Source organism: Orbicella franksi, chromosome 9 (genome assembly GCF_964199315.1).
Source record: "Orbicella franksi chromosome 9, jaOrbFran1.1, whole genome shotgun sequence".
Classification (NCBI taxonomy): domain Eukaryota; kingdom Metazoa; phylum Cnidaria; class Anthozoa; order Scleractinia; family Merulinidae; genus Orbicella; species Orbicella franksi.
This window is the reverse complement of record NC_138153.1, coordinates 1600060-1619679: the sequence shown is the minus strand read 5'-3', so window position 1 is coordinate 1619679 and position 19620 is coordinate 1600060. Positions and strand designations below refer to the sequence as shown.

The following is a 19620-nucleotide window of genomic DNA, read 5'->3' as shown; positions in this document are numbered from 1 at the left end:
TTGTTTTGTAACTATTCAATGATTTGTAAATAAAATTGTTATTATTATGATTATTATTATTGTTGTTGTCATCATCATTATTTAAGCTGTACCTTAAGGGCCCATTAACCGATCTTTTGGAGCCGTTGCTAAGGAAAATTTACTCTCATATAACCTCATCATTTTTAGTTAGTTCAGAGTTATTTCATGTGTTTTAACTTTTTCATGATCAGTAACACTAGTGATGACGTCATCAGGTCACGCCCATAGTCATGTGACTAATGCTAAAAAAAACGCAAAGGCTCCCAGGCAAATTACTTTATCGGGATTTTTTTCATTGATTTAATATTTTAGTTTAAATCCTCATTACGCTATGCATAGATTTTGTTTCATTTTTAAAAGGTCAGATTTTGAGAGAATTTCAAAATATTAAAAAATTTGTAATTTTCTGAAAACAGCGTGATTTTCAAAAAGGAATGCATAGCTATCTTTCCAACGTTGGCTTTAATCGAAATCCGTCGAAAAAGGCTGGATTTACTGAAAAACCGCGTTTCCTTTAGCATTTAAAGAAACCGGAAGTGCGCCCGATATATATTGGAAGTTACCCCATCAGCATGTGCGCAATTTACACTACCAGCCCACTTCGGTAAGATCAAACAAAGCCACACAGAGTTAGTTTTTCTCTTTCCATTGCTCTTGTTTTTCTGTCTTTTTCTTATTTTGTCTTTGCTTGTCCTTTTTTTACTTTGCATTTTGTGAAACACAAAGAAAAACATCTAAAATGTGAGCGAATTTGCGAGTTATCGAGTTGTTTTTATTTTCCATGCTCAGGCTGACGTAAGTAACCGGAAGTGAAATTTCACCTCCTTAGCAACGCGCGCGAGCGCACGCATAAATCGGTTAATGGGCCCTTAAGGGCATGCATCTTCTTATGAGCTGTTGCTGTATTTTATAAATCATGAGATCTTGAGGTGCAAAGAAACCACTGCAACCTTGGTTAAATCAGCTCTAATCACGGGATCATTATATTAACTAAAGTAAGACAAAATCCTCTTAACTCAAAGCTAAATGAAGTAAAATCATTACAGTTCATTTAAGTGTGTTAACATTTTCAGCACGTTTGGATTCACTGCAATTTGCTATTGCCTGCAAAAGTTAAAGCTTAAATCAAGTTAGACTAAGCAGTCTTGGCAAGAGTTCATTCCAAAACCTTAGCCTAAATATTCCCAAATCTGGTGGTGGTAGGTGGTTGGTGGGGGTGGTCGGTGCTGGTCGATGGTGGTTGGTTCCCAGTTCCCCTCTTTCCCTGTGGGGTAGTGGTAGTGGTTGTTGGTACAGTGGCAGTTGTGTATGGTGGTGGTAGACCTGCACCCTCGTCAGCTATCACACAGAAATCGGGAGCAAATAATCTAATTATTGTTTTAGTATAAATCTGCAAGTCGACTACTTGAGCCAGTCAGACTGCAGCATTTACACTAGTAACGGTAAGGTAAAGTCAGCATACGAGCCAAGTGGCCCATCAGGCCGGAGCTTGTGCACCCCCACCTCCTGAGATGAAGCCTTCTTCTTCATATTCCCTTTTAAAATTTGTTTACCTCACCAGTCAGCTATGCCATTCCTTAGTGCCAGGTGCACAGCCTCCTAAGAAAAATCCTGGATCCGCCCCTGCAGTCATCGATCATTAGACGGCCTCGATGTTGCTAGCGCTAACCTATCAGATTGCATCCACGCCTAATACATCTGTAGTTGGTCATTGTGCCAATTAGGAGTATGAGTAGAAGATCGAACAGGAGACTATTAGTATGAGATGGGTGTCAATACATGGTGAAATGTGATATCGAAAGCATAAGCAATAGATTTGAGAGGTCCCTATTAACAACGAGCTTGAATTTTCTATCAGCTGATTATTAGGGACAGGAAGATGCGGCCTGTGGCAACTTTCAAAGCCGATAGAAACCTAGACCGAGCCGTCTGAATATTTTGCCACAACCCGGCATGGACCGATTTCTGGATCAAACGAAAGAAACTTTTTTTCAGAAACTTCACGAAGACACATACCTGGAGCCATTTAAACGATCTATATCTAAATCTAAATATTATTACGTCAGCAACATCCAAAGGACATCACGCCAACTCTGAAACATTAATAAAACATTAATCGGGGGGGCGGGGTACTCCCAGAAAAATCGGGTGGGGGTGTGCGGCCCGCTTCCCAAAACCCTTACCCTATTTATGACCAAAATCTGCGATATTCCCTACCCTATTAATGACCTCACCAAAAATTCGAAACCCTATTTATGACCTAACCCTTAAATCAAAACCCTGTTTCAGACCTGCGCTTTTATAAGTTTCCTAATTCAGACCAATGTTAAATTACCGTAAACATAATTTGTGAAGGGCTTTTGTTGATTTTCTTTTCGATAATGACGAAAAAGTGGCTTCTTTTTAAAAGCATACCCATATCAAGGTTAGAGTGCAAAAACCATACCCTATTTATGACCAAAATGGCCAAAATCAGCTAAAATCGATACCCTATTTATGACCAAAACGACTGAAAAACCATACCCTTTGGGGCCACACATATCTATATAGCCCATATAAGGGAGTACCCCCCTCCCCGGGAGATCGACTCTCAGTGGCATCTTTAAGCTGTTTCTGTGTCAGCCAATCAGATTGCCCTTTTACCTAATGATAACTGTCTTGGGTGGGTTACCGTAAATCCTCGAATTAGCCCCCTCCCCCCCTCAAATAAGCGCCCCCTTCGAATAAGCACCCCTCCAGTTGGCCAAAATCTAAAATAAGCGTCCCCCTTCCCTCCCCCCATTTTGTGGATGAGTAATGAGACAACGAAAGATGTATAGTTTTCGTCGTGTGGTATTAGATTAGTACATTGTTTCAGTTTGTGAGTACGTAAAATTCAGAGATTTCCCTTTACGCGTTTTACTAATGGTGCCGCGATTTAAGGTAATTCCTCTGAAATAAAAGTGACAATAGATTTTTGTTCAAACTTTGTCCACTTAATATTTGTCATATGACAACTTCAATTTTAAAATAAAAAAGGGGGGGTGCCCATGCTCAATAAGGAGCACTGAGGCATTGAAAATGCCCAATTTTGGCATTACTTAATGTTTATTTAAAAAAAAAAACGCGTTCCCAGTAATTGTAAAATCTTTGTGAGCCCAGACTCGTAAGAACACGCATTAAACTACAATCAATACATTGTGTCGGACACAACTAAACATTTCAAGTTTGATTCAGACAGAAAGCTAAATCCTTGATTAAAAATTTGAACCAAATTTCTTGACGTGGTTACCGACTGCAAAATAGAAAAGGCCACAGTGTATCTGCTATTTTTCTTATTTATTCAATTTTCAGCAATAGAAATTAGATCAGTCTTTTCTCACGCAAAGCTTATGATTAGTTGATTACAATGACTGGAAAAAAAATTGGGGTGCCCTTGCTCGTTGGTGAGCTAGAGCCATTTTTCAACTGACAGAGCTCAACATCAAGGCAAATCCGTGATGTTTTCACTATGCGCGCGCACGAGCGCGCGCTAATGACGCCATAAATTATGCGCAGTAAGTATGCGCGACGCAAATGTGAGGAATGACCTTAAACTTTAGGATCAGCTTTTCATGTCGAATAACAGCTTATGTTGTTGTTTACGCGCAGATGATGTATTACAAAACTGATCATGTCAGGTCACGAATTGGGAAAAATTAAATAAGCGCCCCCGCCCCCACCCCCCCCCCCTCGAATAAGCGCTAATTCGAAGATTTACGGTACGCTAATTATCGCTGATTATTGTTACTCGCAGTCTTAAAAAAGAAACGACAGGATCAGGAAAATCGCATTAAACCACACGAGAATTACAACAGGATCCAAAAAGAATTACAAAAGTAATTGTATTTTATTGATCAACTAAAATGTAAGCTAAATTACGGCACATCACAACTTCATAGTTAATTAATTAACAATTTTTACAAGTACTCAAAACTCGGTCAACCCGATCGCAGTCTCACGTAACTACAGGTCATAAAGGGGTTTTCTCACTGAAAATACGGACTATAATTACACTGACGTTTTTAGTTTCAATGTTCGATTGTGCATTGAAGATAAAGAAACTAAAAGTGACTACTTACTTCTGATTTTATTGCCATGAAAAATGTCATCGTACTCTTGGTTTATGAAAGAAAGAATCGCTAAAAAAGGGCAAATACAATCAACACTGCCGCCCCAGGAGTTTACAAATAAGGATCATTAATTTGGCTTCTGACAGGAAACCATTAGGAGTAGTAATGGTGGCTTATATGAGCAGTAACCAATCAGGAGCCGAGAAAGACAATAGGCTATTGTTTGGAGAACAATGGATGCTATTGTTTTCCAAATCCAAGATGGCGCTTTTTATTTTCAGCCAATCAGGAGCCGAATTAAGAACAATGGATGCTATTGTAATAGTAGTAGTAATAGTAATAGTAATAGTAATAGTAATAGTAATAGCTAGCAGTAATAGACGCTTATATGAGCGGTAACCAATCAGGAGTCGAATTAAGAACAATGGATGCTATTGTTTTCCAAATCCAAGATGGCCGCCACAAATTTCAGCCAATCCGGAGCCGAATTAAGAATTCAAGATGGCGGCGCCCACGAAAGTCGGCCATGTTGGAAAACAGCCCACCAGCCTCGACGGAGGACTGGGATCGGTCTCACGGATTTCCATGGCGACACAAATCACGCCAGGGTCACGCAAAAAATGTCATGCAACTTCAAACTCGATACTTACAGTGTCCTGTGGTCTTAAACGACAGAGGTCTGTCCGGCAAGCGGCCATGATGAAGACCGAGAGACTTGGGTCCGAGTCTAGCCTATATAGGGGTGGTGCAAAGCATCATGGGACGATGACCTCATCGGGAACCAATCAGAGTACTTACAGTGGTTGGCTTCCCCAGTCCCCCTCTCTTAAGGAGAGCACTAAACCAAATATCACACAATGTCAAATGTCACGAACTTTAATAACAAATCTTTTGCGCTAACATTAAAAGATATGACGTCATTGCCATGTTGATCGAGTAAAAAGACCGGTTTCTATCGTCATCGCACAATGTTTCAAACGAACTTCAATGTCCAAAACGTTTGCGCTAAAATTACAGAAAGCTGGTCATTGTGTCTCAAATAAGATAACACTATCAAAAATGGAACAGAAATAATTTGATCTAGCGTAAATGCAATCTTTGACGAGTAACGAATAATAAGCGAAGACAAAAATTTATAGGCTAAAAGGTGAGAAGAAAAACTACCATTGAAATGCTTCAAGTGAAAATGAATTGCTAATGGCAAGTTTGCAATAAAATCTAAACTCCTTGATCTCGACTGTTCCCTTGAGAAAAGCATCATTCAAAGGAATCTTGAACAAACAAAAGGCATTTTGGGCGACCATTGAAGAATTAACATAATTAGTCAGAGATGAAACATGGAATAAATTAAAACCGAAAAGCACATGTTTAGAAGCTGAAATCATGATAGACTGTATCTTAACCCTTGAGAATAAAATCAAAGGAATTTCAAACAAACGTTTCGCGCTTGAAGTAAAGATTTAACTTCATTTACAAACACTGCAAATCGCTCCTAATTCAACAATTATACTTGTCTAAGCGGGTTTCCAATAGCGCCAAAATAAATCACTTACATCAAATATAGTCCTTTTACTTCAAAGCGTCACACAACTAGCAATCGCTCAACTCCATAGCCACGAAGACAGGGAAGAATGTTACACTTAGAAAAGAAGACGTGTGCTGAACGTTGTCACAAGTAAAATGAATTCTCTCAAGACCGATTGACTTATAAACGGGTATTCACAAAACAATAAACAATGTCGCGTGGTTAACAACCAATGAGAGGATGGGGGATGGGGGGTACGCGATATCACGTGGTCAAGAATCAATGAGAAGGCGGGGATAGGGGTTATACCGCACAGTAATGTCATTAAATTGTTATAAGCAAAACAGAGTCTAAGTCTTTACAACGTTTATTGAATAATAACTCAAAAGAAAGAATTGATTCTAATTTTAACTCTTAAAGTCTTGACCGGTTACAAAGTGTTGGGAACTAAACTCGTTTCCAGTTTCTCAGACTCTTGGTCCCTGGCCCCAAAACGCACGATATTCTGCCCTAGTTTTCTTTGCTTTTGGTCATGAAGTCTTTGCCTGATCCGTTCCTTATTCTTGGCAAATAATTATTAATGATTTAGTTGATCGTTACGATCCTGGAAGAAAGGGAGAACAAAGGACTTGAGGAGGAGGAGGATGAAAAGGTGGGAGAGGAGGAGGAGGAGGAGTTGAGGAGGTAGAAGACGAGGAGGTGGCGGCGGTGGGGGCAATGGCGGTGGTGGTGGTGGTGAATGTGGTGGCGGTGACGGTGAATGTGGTGGTGGTGGTGGAGGTGGTGGTGGATGTGGTGGTGGTGGCAGTGGTAAATGTGGTGGTGGTGGTAAATGTGGTGGTGGTGTTGGTGGTGGTGGTGGTAAATGTGGTGGTGGTGGTGGTGGTAAATGGGGTGGTGGTGTAGGTGGTGGTGGTGGTAGTGGATGTGGCGGTGGTGTTGGTGGTGGCGGATATGGTGGTGGTGGTGGATGTGGTGGTGGTGGTGGTAAATGTGGTGGTGGTGGTGGTAAATGCGGTGGTGGTGGTGGTAAATGTGGTGGTGGTGGTGGTAAATGTGGTGGTGGTGGTGGTAAATGTGGTGGTGGTGGTGGTAAATGTGGTGGTGGTGGCGGATGTGGTGGTGGTGGTGGTGTAGGTGGTGGTGGTGGCGGTGGTAAATGTGGTGGTGGTGGTGGTGGTGGTAAATGTGGTGGTGGTGGTAAATGTGGTGGTGGTGTAGGTGGTGGTGGTGGAGGTGGTAACTGTTGTGGTGGTGTAGGTGGTGGTGGTGGTGGTGGTGGATGTGGTGGTGGTGGTGGTGGTGGTGGTGGTAAATGTGGTGGTGATGTTATGATGTGGTGGCGTTCTTCGAAATACTAACAGCGTATTTCCAGAAGTTGAAATCATCACCACATCCACCCCCATATTCACCACCACCTACACCACCACCACCACCACCACCTACACCACCACCACCACCACATCCGCCACCACCACCACCACCACCACATTTACCACCACCACCACCACCTACACCACCACCACATTTACCACCTCCACCACCGCCACCTACACCACCACCACATTTACCACCACCACCACCACCACCACATTTACCACCACCACCACCACCACATTTACCACCACCACCACCACCACATTTACCACCACCACCACCACCACCTACACCACCACCACCGCCACATCCGCCACCACCACCACATTTACCACCACCACCACCACTATATCCGCCACCACCAACACCACCGCCACATCCACTACCAGCACCACCACCACATTTACCACCACCACCACCACCAGCACATTCACCACCACCACCACCACCACATCCACCACCACCAACACCACCACCACATTTACCACCACCAGCACATCCACCACCACCACCTCCACCACCACCTCCACCACCACCACCACATTCACCGTCACCGCCACCACATTCACCACCACCACCGCCATCGCCCCCACCGCCGCCACCTCCTCGTCTTCTACCTCCTCAACTCCTCCTCCTCCTCCTCTCCCACCTTTTCATCCTCCTTCTCCTCAAGTCCTTTGTTTTCCCTTTCTTCCAGGATCGTAACGATCAACTAAATCATTAATAATTATTTGCCAAGAATAAGGAACGGATCAGGCAAAGACTTCATGACCAAAAGCAAAGAAAACTAGGGCAGAATATCGTGCGTTTTGGGGCCAGGGACCAAGAGTCTGAGAAACTGGAAACGAGTTTAGTTCCCAACACTTTGTAACCGGTCAAGACTTTAAGAGTTAAAATTAGAATCAATTCTTTCTTTTGAGTTATTATTCAATAAACGTTGTAAAGACTTAGACTCTGTTTTGCTTATAACAATTTAATGACATTACTGTGCGGTATAACCCCTATCCCCGCCTTCTCATTGATTCTTGACCACGTGATATCGCGTACCCCCCATCCCCCATCCTCTCATTGGTTGTTAACCACGCGACATTGTTTATTGTTTTGTGAATACCCGTTTATAAGTCAATCGGTCTTGAGAGAATTCATTTTACTTGTGACAACGTTCAGCACACGTCTTCTTTTCTAAGTGTAACATTCTTCCCTGTCTTCGTGGCTATGGAGTTGAGCGATTGCTAGTTGTGTGACGCTTTGAAGTAAAAGGACTATATTTGATGTAAGTGATTTATTTTGGCGCTATTGGAAACCCGCTTAGACAAGTATAATTGTTGAATTAGGAGCGATTTGCAGTGTTTGTAAATGAAGTTAAATCTTTACTTCAAGCGCGAAACGTTTGTTTGAAATTCCTTTGATTTTATTCTCAAGGGTTAAGATACAGTCTATCATGATTTCAGCTTCTAAACATGTGCTTTTCGGTTTTAATTTATTCCATGTTTCATCTCTGACTAATTATGTTAATTCTTCAATGGTCGCCCAAAATGCCTTTTGTTTGTTCAAGATTCCTTTGAATGATGCTTTTCTCAAGGGAACAGTCGAGATCAAGGAGTTTAGATTTTATTGCAAACTTGCCATTAGCAATTCATTTTCACTTGAAGCATTTCAATGGTAGTTTTTCTTCTCACCTTTTAACCTATAAATTTTTGTCTTCGCTTATTATTCGTTACTCGTCAAAGATTGCATTTACGCTAGATCAAATTATTTCTGTTCCATTTTTGATAGTGTTATCTTATTTGAGACACAATGACCAGCTTTCTGTAATTTTAGCGCAAACGTTTTGGACATTGAAGTTCGTTTGAAACATCGTGCGATGACGATAGAAACCGGTCTTTTTACTCGATCAACATGGCAATGACGTCATATCTTTTAATGTTAGCGCAAAAGATTTGTTATTAAAGTTCGTGACATTTGACATTGTGTGATATTTGGTTTAGTGCTCTCCTTAAGAGAGGGGGACTGGGGAAGCCAACCACTGTAAGTACTCTGATTGGTTCCCGATGAGGTCATCGTCCCATGATGCTTTGCACCACCCCTATATAGGCTAGACTCGGACCCAAGTCTCTCGGTCTTCATCATGGCCGCTTGCCGGACAGACCTCTGTCGTTTAAGACCACAGGACACTGTAAGTATCGAGTTTGAAGTTGCATGACATTTTTTGCGTGACCCTGGCGTGATTTGTGTCGCCATGGAAATCCGTGAGACCGATCCCAGTCCTCCGTCGAGGCTGGTGGGCTGTTTTCCAACATGGCCGACTTTCGTGGGCGCCGCCATCTTGAATTCTTAATTCGGCTCCGGATTGGCTGAAATTTGTGGCGGCCATCTTGGATTTGGAAAACAATAGCATCCATTGTTCTTAATTCGACTCCTGATTGGTTACCGCTCATATAAGCGTCTATTACTGCTAGCTATTACTATTACTATTACTATTACTATTACTACTACTATTACAATAGCATCCATTGTTCTTAATTCGGCTCCTGATTGGCTGAAAATAAAAAGCGCCATCTTGGATTTGGAAAACAATAGCGTCCATTGTTCTCCAAACAATAGCCTATTGTCTTTCTCGGCTCCTGATTGGTTACTGCTCATATAAGCCACCATTACTACTATTAGGCTACGTGCTCTTTTCTCCTGGAAGACAAATAAGGACGAATGACTTTCCTCTATTTTTCCTCCAGAGCCAAATGAAAATACAACATATAAACAGAAAATCCGACTGAAAAGTTAAAACTGACTAAATAATTAGTACAGTGGAATCCCGATTTCTCGAACCCTCGATTTTTCGATCCTCGCAATAACTCGAACCAAAAGTCGTTTCCCTCTCCTCAGTCGAACGCTGTAATTTTACGGCCGATTTATTGAACTACCTGGATATGTCGAACAAATTTTCCTTTTCCTTTGCGGTTTAAAAAATCGGGATTCCACTGTATTTTGAACAATCGACCATTTACTCCTATCCTATCCACTGACATGCCTACTTGATTCAATGCGTTCTGAAAGTGGTGTTTATTCTACATCACAATAGGAATTAAGGTTGAGCTGCAAGTGCTCCCCGTTTAAACTTCGTGTGGTGTAGCAGTGAAACGAGTAGATTGTCCACTTGCAGCTGTGGTTGATCCAGGCTCGCTTGCTGGAGGAATGGCGATGTGTTGCTCTTTGTACTGTGTTGCGGTGTAAGATGGATAACTTTTTACAGTGTCAATCTGGTAGGTCGGGTTGCTGTGTGTTTCCCATACCACCGTCTCGGTGTCTGCCTCTCGTAAGATTCTCTGTTGGTCGTCATGAACTGTGCAACAGGGAAGCCGACGACTATAGCGAGCAGATACGTACATTATGATTACGCAAAGGAAAAACGCGAACACGCCGATAATCACCTGCTTTACTATCGCTATTTCCGTTAAAGGCCTGGCGTATTTGTCCTGATTGCCTTTTCGCTAGTTGCTCTGAGCGATGGCTGTGATTGCGACGCTGACTGCGATCGGTTCTTCGACGAATTCTGTTGCAACAAGAAATGTGTTGACGGTACAAGCGATTGCTGCTCGAAAGATTCAGATTGCTTTGAAGGTGAAAGCTGCTGTAATTACAAGTGCAAATTAGACTGCGACGATGGCGATAATAGCAACATAACGTACATAGCACTGGGAGTTGCTGTTCATTTTCATCATCTTGTTAGCTTCCTGTTTTCAGTGCTGTTATCGCGGGAAGCGGCGTCGCCTGGGGTAAGTAGTACTAATAGACGAGGACGCAGAGATTACTGTACCGCACAACTCAAACAACACGGGATACGCTCAACCACCGTCCTACCAACAAGGCTGCCCATCAGTTCCTCCCCCATATATCCCTTCCACTACAGCTCGTCACCCTTCTTGACAATACGCATTAAAGAATTCAATGTGTACGGCATGCACAAGCTTGAAGTGTTCAAGGGCAAGTTGTGTTAACCATTGTACATGATATGAGGAGTATTCTCTTCGACAAGTTGAGTCTACTCGGGGCTGCATTGCACCCCGGTAACTTTCTCCAGATAAGGAGACTGCATGCCTATTTAGAATTAGTTTCTCATACCCGTGGAAATTTGTGACAGATCTTTCGCGTGCGGCTGTATCCTTGGCTGTAACCATCCTTGTACACTAAATTCTAAAGAAAACGGTTTCAGAAAATGGTTTCTACATTTTTTGATCGCTGTTAATTTTAAGTAGTTCAATTTTTAGTTACCAACTGTTCATAGTGTTGCTTTCGAATATATTCAATTTACTTAGCACTATTATTAAATTCGTAATGGGTTTTGGACGGGCCTATAAGAAAGAAAATACCGTGAAAAGTTTTAAATGTAGAAAAAAAATCGTTTATTAAACTCACAACTTGCAGCTATAAGCTGAAGTACTTGTGTTATATACTACATGTTTAAAAATTCAAACTATAAATTCCTAACTATACATAAGCAAAATTATATAATAATAAAATACATCAAACTAGTATAAAATTCTATTTACAATTGTTGTTTATTTGCATAGTGCATTATGAAAGTATTTCTAAACCTCTTTGCTTTTACATTCGGGATTGAAATCATATGCCTAGTCCTGAAATTATATCTCTCACTATCATTGCGCACGGGCAGCAGGCCAGCTAGTTTGTGCTGGTCATTACTCTCTACAATTTGTTTAAACAGAGTGCTACATAATTCCTCACGCCTATGAAAGAGTGTTTTTAAGCCCGTATCTTCCGGGGCCTTGCAATACGAAACCTCTGAGAATAGGATCCTTAAGACTCTTTTCTGAGCCCTCTCTATTTGGTCGGACAAATAGGCTGGCAAGCTAGAGTGGAAAGCCTGGCATGCATATTCTAGAACGGAACGTATGCATGCACAATAAAATTGAATCAGAGACTTATAGTCTATGCCAGCGCGCTTGAGTTGTTTGAGCAAGTAAATTGGTCGAGACGCTTTCGTAGTAATATTATCGACATGATCGTTCCATTTAAGGTCATTCCTTACAGTGACGCCTAATATCTTAGCTGATTTCACAATTTCAAAAGCATTACCATTAGCCTCAAGAGAAACAGTGTCCAAGTTGCTTTCCCTTCGAAAGTCTATCATGAGTTCCTTGCACTTAAGTGAGTTCAGTTTGAATCTATTGTCGTTAGACCATCGAAGGACATCATGTACTGTATCTTGGAGCATTGAAGCACCAAACTTGGGGACAATTTCCGAGACCGTGGTGTCGCCTGCGACTTTCCACATGGAAGAGTGGGTGTTGCTCGTTGTAAGGTCGTTGATCATAACCAAAAAGAGCCATGGGCCAATCCGGGTTCCCTGTGGAATTCCGGCCGGGACTGGTTTGAAATCCGAGAATGTAAACTGAAGACTTGCTTTTTCAAGAAAGTCTTTCACGGCTTAATTGATTAGTCCGTTATTTTTCTTAAGTAATTGGTTAGTTGTTTTAGTTAGCTAGTTATTTGTTTATTTCAGTCATTTAGTTAGTTATTTGCTGTTAGGCGCATTCAGCTGAGGCGTGCGCCCTATAAAAATGTGAATGTTTATATCATTATTATTAAAGCCTTGTAAACAGAGGGGCTTATGCCCGGAGGGGGAGTTGTAAGCGGAATAAAGTAAATAAACGTCTCGAAATGAGATACAGTTGTTTTGATTGAAATGGGTTTGTGTCCATCTACTGTTTTTGACTCTAAGCTTTAAAAATCATAATAATTCTAACCAAGAGACCATGATCTTGCCTCGTTTTCTCTTTACCTAACTCATTTCATGTTAAACTAGAGAAGGGCTTGTATCGAGGGGGGGGGGGGGGCTTATAATCGGAAGTAATATTTTGTCTACAGGTAGATGGGCCTATAAATATGTGGAGAGGGCTTATAAGAGACATTTTAAGGTAGTATTCGTGATAAAAATCTTCTATAGGGTTATGATCAGTAGCACCTCATAGGGTCTCTCAGGGGCCTTCAATAACCTAAGATCCTGTGAAAAGGAATAAACCTTACTTTGTAACCAAACGTAATCCAAATTACGCACATTTTCAGTCCGTCGTGTCGGATTCCGGTTATAACGCAGAACAGTCGATAGTTAGGCGGTAGTAATTATATCTGCTCCGCCAAGTTTTTTTAAAATAAAAATCAAATTTAATTTTTTCCTGTTACCACTCGACTGCGTGACAAAATTTCTCAGAGAAAAAAAGAAATGCTTTAGGTTATTACCATTTCCGACTGTCCTGTCCGGAATTTTAATTCTCTTCTTGAATGAGAATCTACAACATTGGACAAATTGTGTTGGAAAATTTGCAGAAACATGAAATCATAACCGTAATACCTACAGAATACTTCAATGTTGGAAAAATGGCAAAATGCAAACTTGCGTTAGATGAAAGTGTTTTCTCAACATTGCACAGGGCTGGAGAGGGGTTAATTGTGACCAAGGTTGCAACTAAACATAACGAGTGCAAAGATATGCCCGAGCAGATTGAAAGATTGCACATGTGGCTGTGAGTTTCCCTGATCGATGATGTCAGTTGTGACAAACTCGTGATCCGGCGGTGAATTCCGTCTGGCTCAAATGCTGTGACGAAGGAAGTTGGGATACCGGGAACCAAGCGGAAGAAAAGGTATTTAGAGCCATTCCAGGTTTTAATAGCTAGGTCGAAGAATAAACACATTGATCTATAAATTAACTTTAGCATGAAATTTATCACATATATATCACAGTCTTCAGGCTCTGTGTCGAGAACGTTGCGTGAAATGTGGTCTTTGCTCAGTGGGGCGAAACTGGAGCTATGACACGACGCGTGGCCTAGAGTTAGCTTTCGCAATAAGTATCAAAACTAATCATGATGGGAAGTAATTTCCGTGGTATAAGAAGTTAACAGTTTACGCGTAGAAGTTGTGATGTGACGTAGAAATGACGAAATGGAGATAACTTAATGGAGATAACTTAATCTCTCGACGTATTTCAAGGCGGGAGTCAAAATATGTCAAGACTCCTCAGTCAAGCGATTACGCGACAATTTCTTTCAAACTTCTTAATTTCGTAACCTGTACACCGTACGTGCAAAGCATTTTAGAAGACAAAAAATTGGTGAAAACGTCATGGTGCACGTATTTGTAAGAGAGTTGATCGTTAAGTATGGATATTTTAGATAAAATACGTTTGAACCTAAGATACGAATATCTCTGGGGTCATCCTCCAGAGGCGCGTATCGCGTGTTCCATGACGTCAGAAGGACAATCTCGTGATTCAAGGTAATCTTTCTTTCGATGATTTATTCGAAGCGGAAAAAAAGAGAGTGAAAGAGAAACGTTTCACGATAAAATATTCAGAGTAATGGCTGCGACGTATTTGGCATTGTTTGCCCTGCTTTCTTGCTTGTTGGGTGCTACAAGCAATGGTTGGTGTACAGGCTGCGGTTTCAGCAAAGTCTGCTGTAACAATGAATGTGTTTATGGTTCAAATTGCATCGGCAGGTATTGTATATTAGACTCCCATTGTACTAGCTATGAAAGTTGTTGCAACAATCAGTGCAAATCTGGCTCCGACTGCCTTGGATTTTCTTGTTCTATCGACTCTGATTGTGGAAGTTGGGAAACCTGTTGTTTCGGAAAATGTCAACACTCGTATGAAGATTGCTACGATTCAACCGTGGTTATCACGAGTTCAATATTTGGATTTCTTCTTCTTATTTTCCTGATTTCCATGTGCTTTATCATCGCTCGCCGACGTCGGAGAAGAATTCATCGCGGTAGGATAATCGTAGAACGGAGAGTAACACCAACCACGACTATCACAAGATGTGCAACACAGAGCAACCCACCCTACACGGGCCAGATGCCACCATCCTACCAGCAAGTCTACCCATACTACCCACCACCGCAGTATGGACAGCCGCAAACGTTTAATCCTCCTCCATACAGCCCTGGAACAATGGCAGTGGGTGAGCAACCTCCCCCTTACCCTACATCACAGGAAGGATCAGAGGGAGTAAATGCTCCTAAACGCTCGTATGGCACCATGTCATCCGCACCTGCTGTCTAACAAAATCACAGCAACTAATTCATGATTACCATACATCATCATCAAGTTATATTATGATACACGCAGGTTTGTAAACTGAGAAGCGTAAGAGTTCTTCGAGGCGCAGCCAAGAGCAAGTCTAGACTCTTGAGCGCCCTCCATACTTCCCAAATACATCATTATAAACTTGATGGTGCACAGCTAAAAACATCAATCATTTTATAAAATTGACAGAAATAGGTAAAGTAGTTTCTCTGATAAGGCTGAGTTAACAGTCCTCACGCGATAAATTAAATTTGCCCTCATTGCATAATTATGCGCACTTATGCATGCTCAGTTTAACAGCGCTGTTTTGCTAGCTAGCATAATTGAATTCAAGTTGCTTCATTATTAAAGAGTTCTGTTTTATTCCTGGGTGTTCCACTGCATTATATCCTCTGTTATGACGATGTAGTTTAGAGTTTCATCATTTCTCAAAGTCAACAAACACCGAGTAAAACAAAAATCTTTCTTGAAAATCTTACTTATTCCTAGGAACGCTAGGAGATTACAATGTTTGACCCACGCAGCAAATTGATGCATCAACATACAGTAAGTCCGTCTTCAGAAATGTGCAGGAAATAGGCAGCATTGCTACACTGATGTAAAACATGAATGAGGAAAAGGAAAAGAGCAAAGAAAACTGTTTAACCTTTCTTCAGTTGGTTATTTTACTCATTTTACCCATGCATTTGTCTTGTCACTCTGCCACAGTCCCAGAGCATGGGGCAATGAGTTGATTGTTCATTAAACATGATTCAGTTGATTCCAGACTTGATAGTAATTTTAGTTCCGGACTCAAACTTTTGTTTCATGTTACTGACAACCTTTAAGCAAAATAAATTAGATAAAAATTATGAAGAGATAAAGTACCTGGTTGCACATGGGGTAGACTGTGGGGTGGCACTATGTCAATTAAGATGGCCGAACACAGTTTTCGCGCGCGCTCTTGCTAATGCAATTCAGCGCGCGCACAAGGATTGCCAAAACCAAACATGCCGTTGATACAGCAAGCATTTTATTTGCTCAATGCCCGTGCTATCTGTGCTATTTTTCTTATAATTGAAACAGTGTATTGATGGTTAGTCTTTCATTACAAAAGTATGTTAGAAAAAATAATGATGCAAAGAACTCAGCAATTCTCAGATTTTTCTTTGTCCAGTTAAATGTTGCGCATGCGTAGTAAGTCGAACGATTGAATGCGGAATAGTTTCTCGGAAATACACCTATTTCTCGTGAACCACTCATTAGAATTTCACGAAATTACTTTAGGGAATCGATAACTGGAGTATTGCAAAAGATTTGAACTTTGACTAACGAAATTCTAGATGTTCCAGTGAACCTTCAACAAGGGATAACTAAAGATCTCTCTTTTAAATTATTATTAAAATAGTGTTAACTTGTGAGCATCATAAAAGCTTATTGCATGCAAATTATAAAGAAAATCTAATGACTACATTTTCTGCAAATTAAAAAAAACTATTTTAAAGGCCTGTTTATATTTATTCATGTTGCCATGGCAACGGCACATACGTCAGCTTAACTATCAAAAAACTGACGTGTGTGTTGTTAGCTTGCTTGCTGCCATTTTTTGCGACCAAAGGATCAAGGTTTTAGAGAAAAAGGTGAATGAAACACAGTTGGTATCAAAAACTGTGTTCAGTCACAAAACCTGTGTTCAGGCATCTACATTTGTATACTTTAACACCCACATGTACAGGCTACAACACTCACAGCGTTCTCTGTGACTAGCTAATCTGATTGCATGAAACATGCAAACAAAGGTGGGCAGCATGAACATTTCACTTAGGCATAGACAGCCTTTTTCTGGCTTTTCCACAGACGGGTGAATAGTTTTAGGGAGACTGAAAACATATTGTACTATTAATGGTGTTAATGACTTTACCCTGAAGGATCAGCCATGGATGAGGATTCTAATTTGAGTAAATTAAAAGAATAAACATTCCTTACAGAAAGTCTGATGAACTTATTTCCATAAGAAATATTTTAAGCACTGAAACATACTGGCAAATAAAAAACAGTCGAGTCCCTATAACTCCAACCCTCGTTAGTTTGAACCTGACATGTTAACTAGAACCAAAATCGATTTCCCCTTGATTTCCGTCATACATTAAACAATTGTTGGATGAGGTTTTTGTGATATGCAGAATAATCAAGGTCGAGGTAGGGGTTATCAGCCGAAGCGGCTCATAACCCTTACCGAGACCTTGATTATTCTGGATATCACCGTGAAAACCGAATTAATAATTGTTTTATTATACACTGAACGAAAAAAAATTGTCATGTTTTTGCTTCTTCACTGACGGCAATTTTGGCAATGGGTGGGACGACCGTGAACACCGATACGCGATCAGCAAGGCAAATTACGTCATGCGTGCATGTACGCATACAAAGTTTCCCGCTGCGATTTCGACCTGCTCACAGGTAACTGAGCTTGCGTCATCCGGAATGAATATTTTGTGACTCGGCAACGGCAAATGGACATTATCCGAGTTTTGTAGCTCGGCACATGGCCACTATATGTGGTCAGAACTGATTAAATTTTCCGAGTTGTGTAGCTCTGCAAATGGCCATACATGATTAGTTGTCAGCAAGAGAAACTGAGGGGACAGCCCCCTTTTTTCTCTTGTTGTCAGAAAATAATATTTCCTAGTTGTGTAGCTCGCCAAAAGGCCCTGATTTCTGGTGAGAACTCATTTAACCTTTTCATTACTGAAACCAAGGTGTAAATTCAAACAATTTAAACAAATACAAACACAAGGTAACATTGTCAAAATATTGGTGACTTGCTTGGTGTCTCCAAAACAAAGACTTTTCTTTATTTTTCGCCCCATAACCCAATCGGGAGCATGTTCACAGGCTAGCTCGGTCAATAACGCCTCATAAACACTCTCTTGTACGGCGAACCTGAGACATCGCGTGCGTCACAAAGAGAGTTTGGAGAAGTCACGCGATATCGTGGCACTGTTCAACCTTGTTCCCGGGGTCTTACTTTGGTCAGGCCAGCGACGTTAGCTTTGCGAATATATACTGCAGAAGATGACTCGACTGCCCATTGGTATACGTTTATTAGTCACATAATGTTAATAATTAGGTACATTATTATTAGCTGCAAATTTTTATTTAAACTAGATTGCATCTTACATTGTAAATTTTGTAATTCTTATTTTGTAATTATTCTTTATTGCTTATTTACACACGACCCCACAAGCTGCAAGCTTAGTTACGTATCGTGTTTAAATAAAGGTTACTTACTTCCTTACTTACTCCTCCCTCTACCTCGAGAAAGTACCCTGGTTACGGCTGGTCACTTGTCTGCTAGATTTTAGCAGATTCCAGAGATGTGACTGAAGGGAGGGGCTGGAAAGTTAAAATTTGTCTCAGCACTGAGCTTGCCTATTGAGCCCAGTAGGAAGTGGAATTTGTAACCCTTCCGTTGTGGATCGGCAAAAATCACTGCGAAGGCATTGACACATTCCATATAGGAGTTCAATGCGTTCAACGTTTGGCTAAAAGGTTAGCTTTGCATTTAGCTGAATTTTCCCCGTCGATAGTTGGACGGTCTTTGGGATTTGTGGCCATGAAAAAATTTGCAAAGAACTTGGAAATGACGACCACCACAATAAATGGACCGCGCGGTGAATTTAATTTTATTTTTCATTCGGCAAAATCGCAAGGAAGGTATTTACTCGTTCCGTTAAGGCTGGTTTTTACTAGCGACGGAGTCGTAGTTGGAGTCGTAGTCAGAAGCGTAGAGGTCAGTTTCAGTTCAGTTCAGTTTTTTACTATCGCACACTATTAACAGAAAAAACAACTTAACGTAAGTTGTTGTAGAGCGGTACGATCTAGTGAAAATCAAACCGACGGAGCCAGAAGCAGAACATTGCATCCGCTTATGACTCCGTCGCTTACGTTCTAGTGAAAACTGCATTGTCGGAGTCGCAAGCAGAACCAGAAGAATAAACCAACCACAGTGTTCGATTCCGGGCCTTGTGATTGGTTGGTTCTTCTGCTTCTGCTTCCGACTCCAACAATCTAGTTTTCACTGGATCATAAGCGACGGAGTCGTAAACGGAATCGGAAGAAATGGAAACGTTCTGATTCTGCCGACTCCGATTCCGTCGAGCTTATGACTCCGCTTACGACTCTGATTTTCGATTTTCACTAGGTCGAGGGTCCACAATAGGGTTCTCAGATCACGCTTTCCCTCCCATTTTTCCCGTTAATCCCAACATCCCACCCATTTTTGCCTGGAAATCCCGATCCCGCCTACTTTTCAAGGACGTTTCTGCGTTAATTATTATTTTAAAATTAATGATTAATTTAATTATTGACACAAACTTTTTAAAACAAGATATTGCATAAAAGATCACAAAAGAATTCTAACGTTTGTTTCTGTAAACGGTTTATTGTTTTGTTTCCTTTTGTCCACGTATCACTGAGAGAAAAAGATTGGTCATTCCCATATTCAAGAGATGGCC

The 19620-nt window shown here is 41.1% G+C and overlaps 1 protein-coding gene across 1 annotated transcript; it reads left to right on the top strand.

Moving 5' to 3' along the window:
* Positions 1–14247: 14247 nt before the first annotated feature.
* LOC145497650 (uncharacterized) lies at positions 14248–19402 on the top strand. The gene is made up of 2 exons (XM_081477471.1): positions 14248–18896; positions 18976–19402. The coding sequence occupies exon 1, from the start codon at positions 14393–14395 to the stop codon at positions 15098–15100; it is 708 nt and encodes a 235-aa protein (XP_081333597.1). The 5' UTR covers positions 14248–14392; the 3' UTR covers positions 15101–18896; positions 18976–19402.
* Positions 19403–19620: the final 218 nt, after the last annotated feature.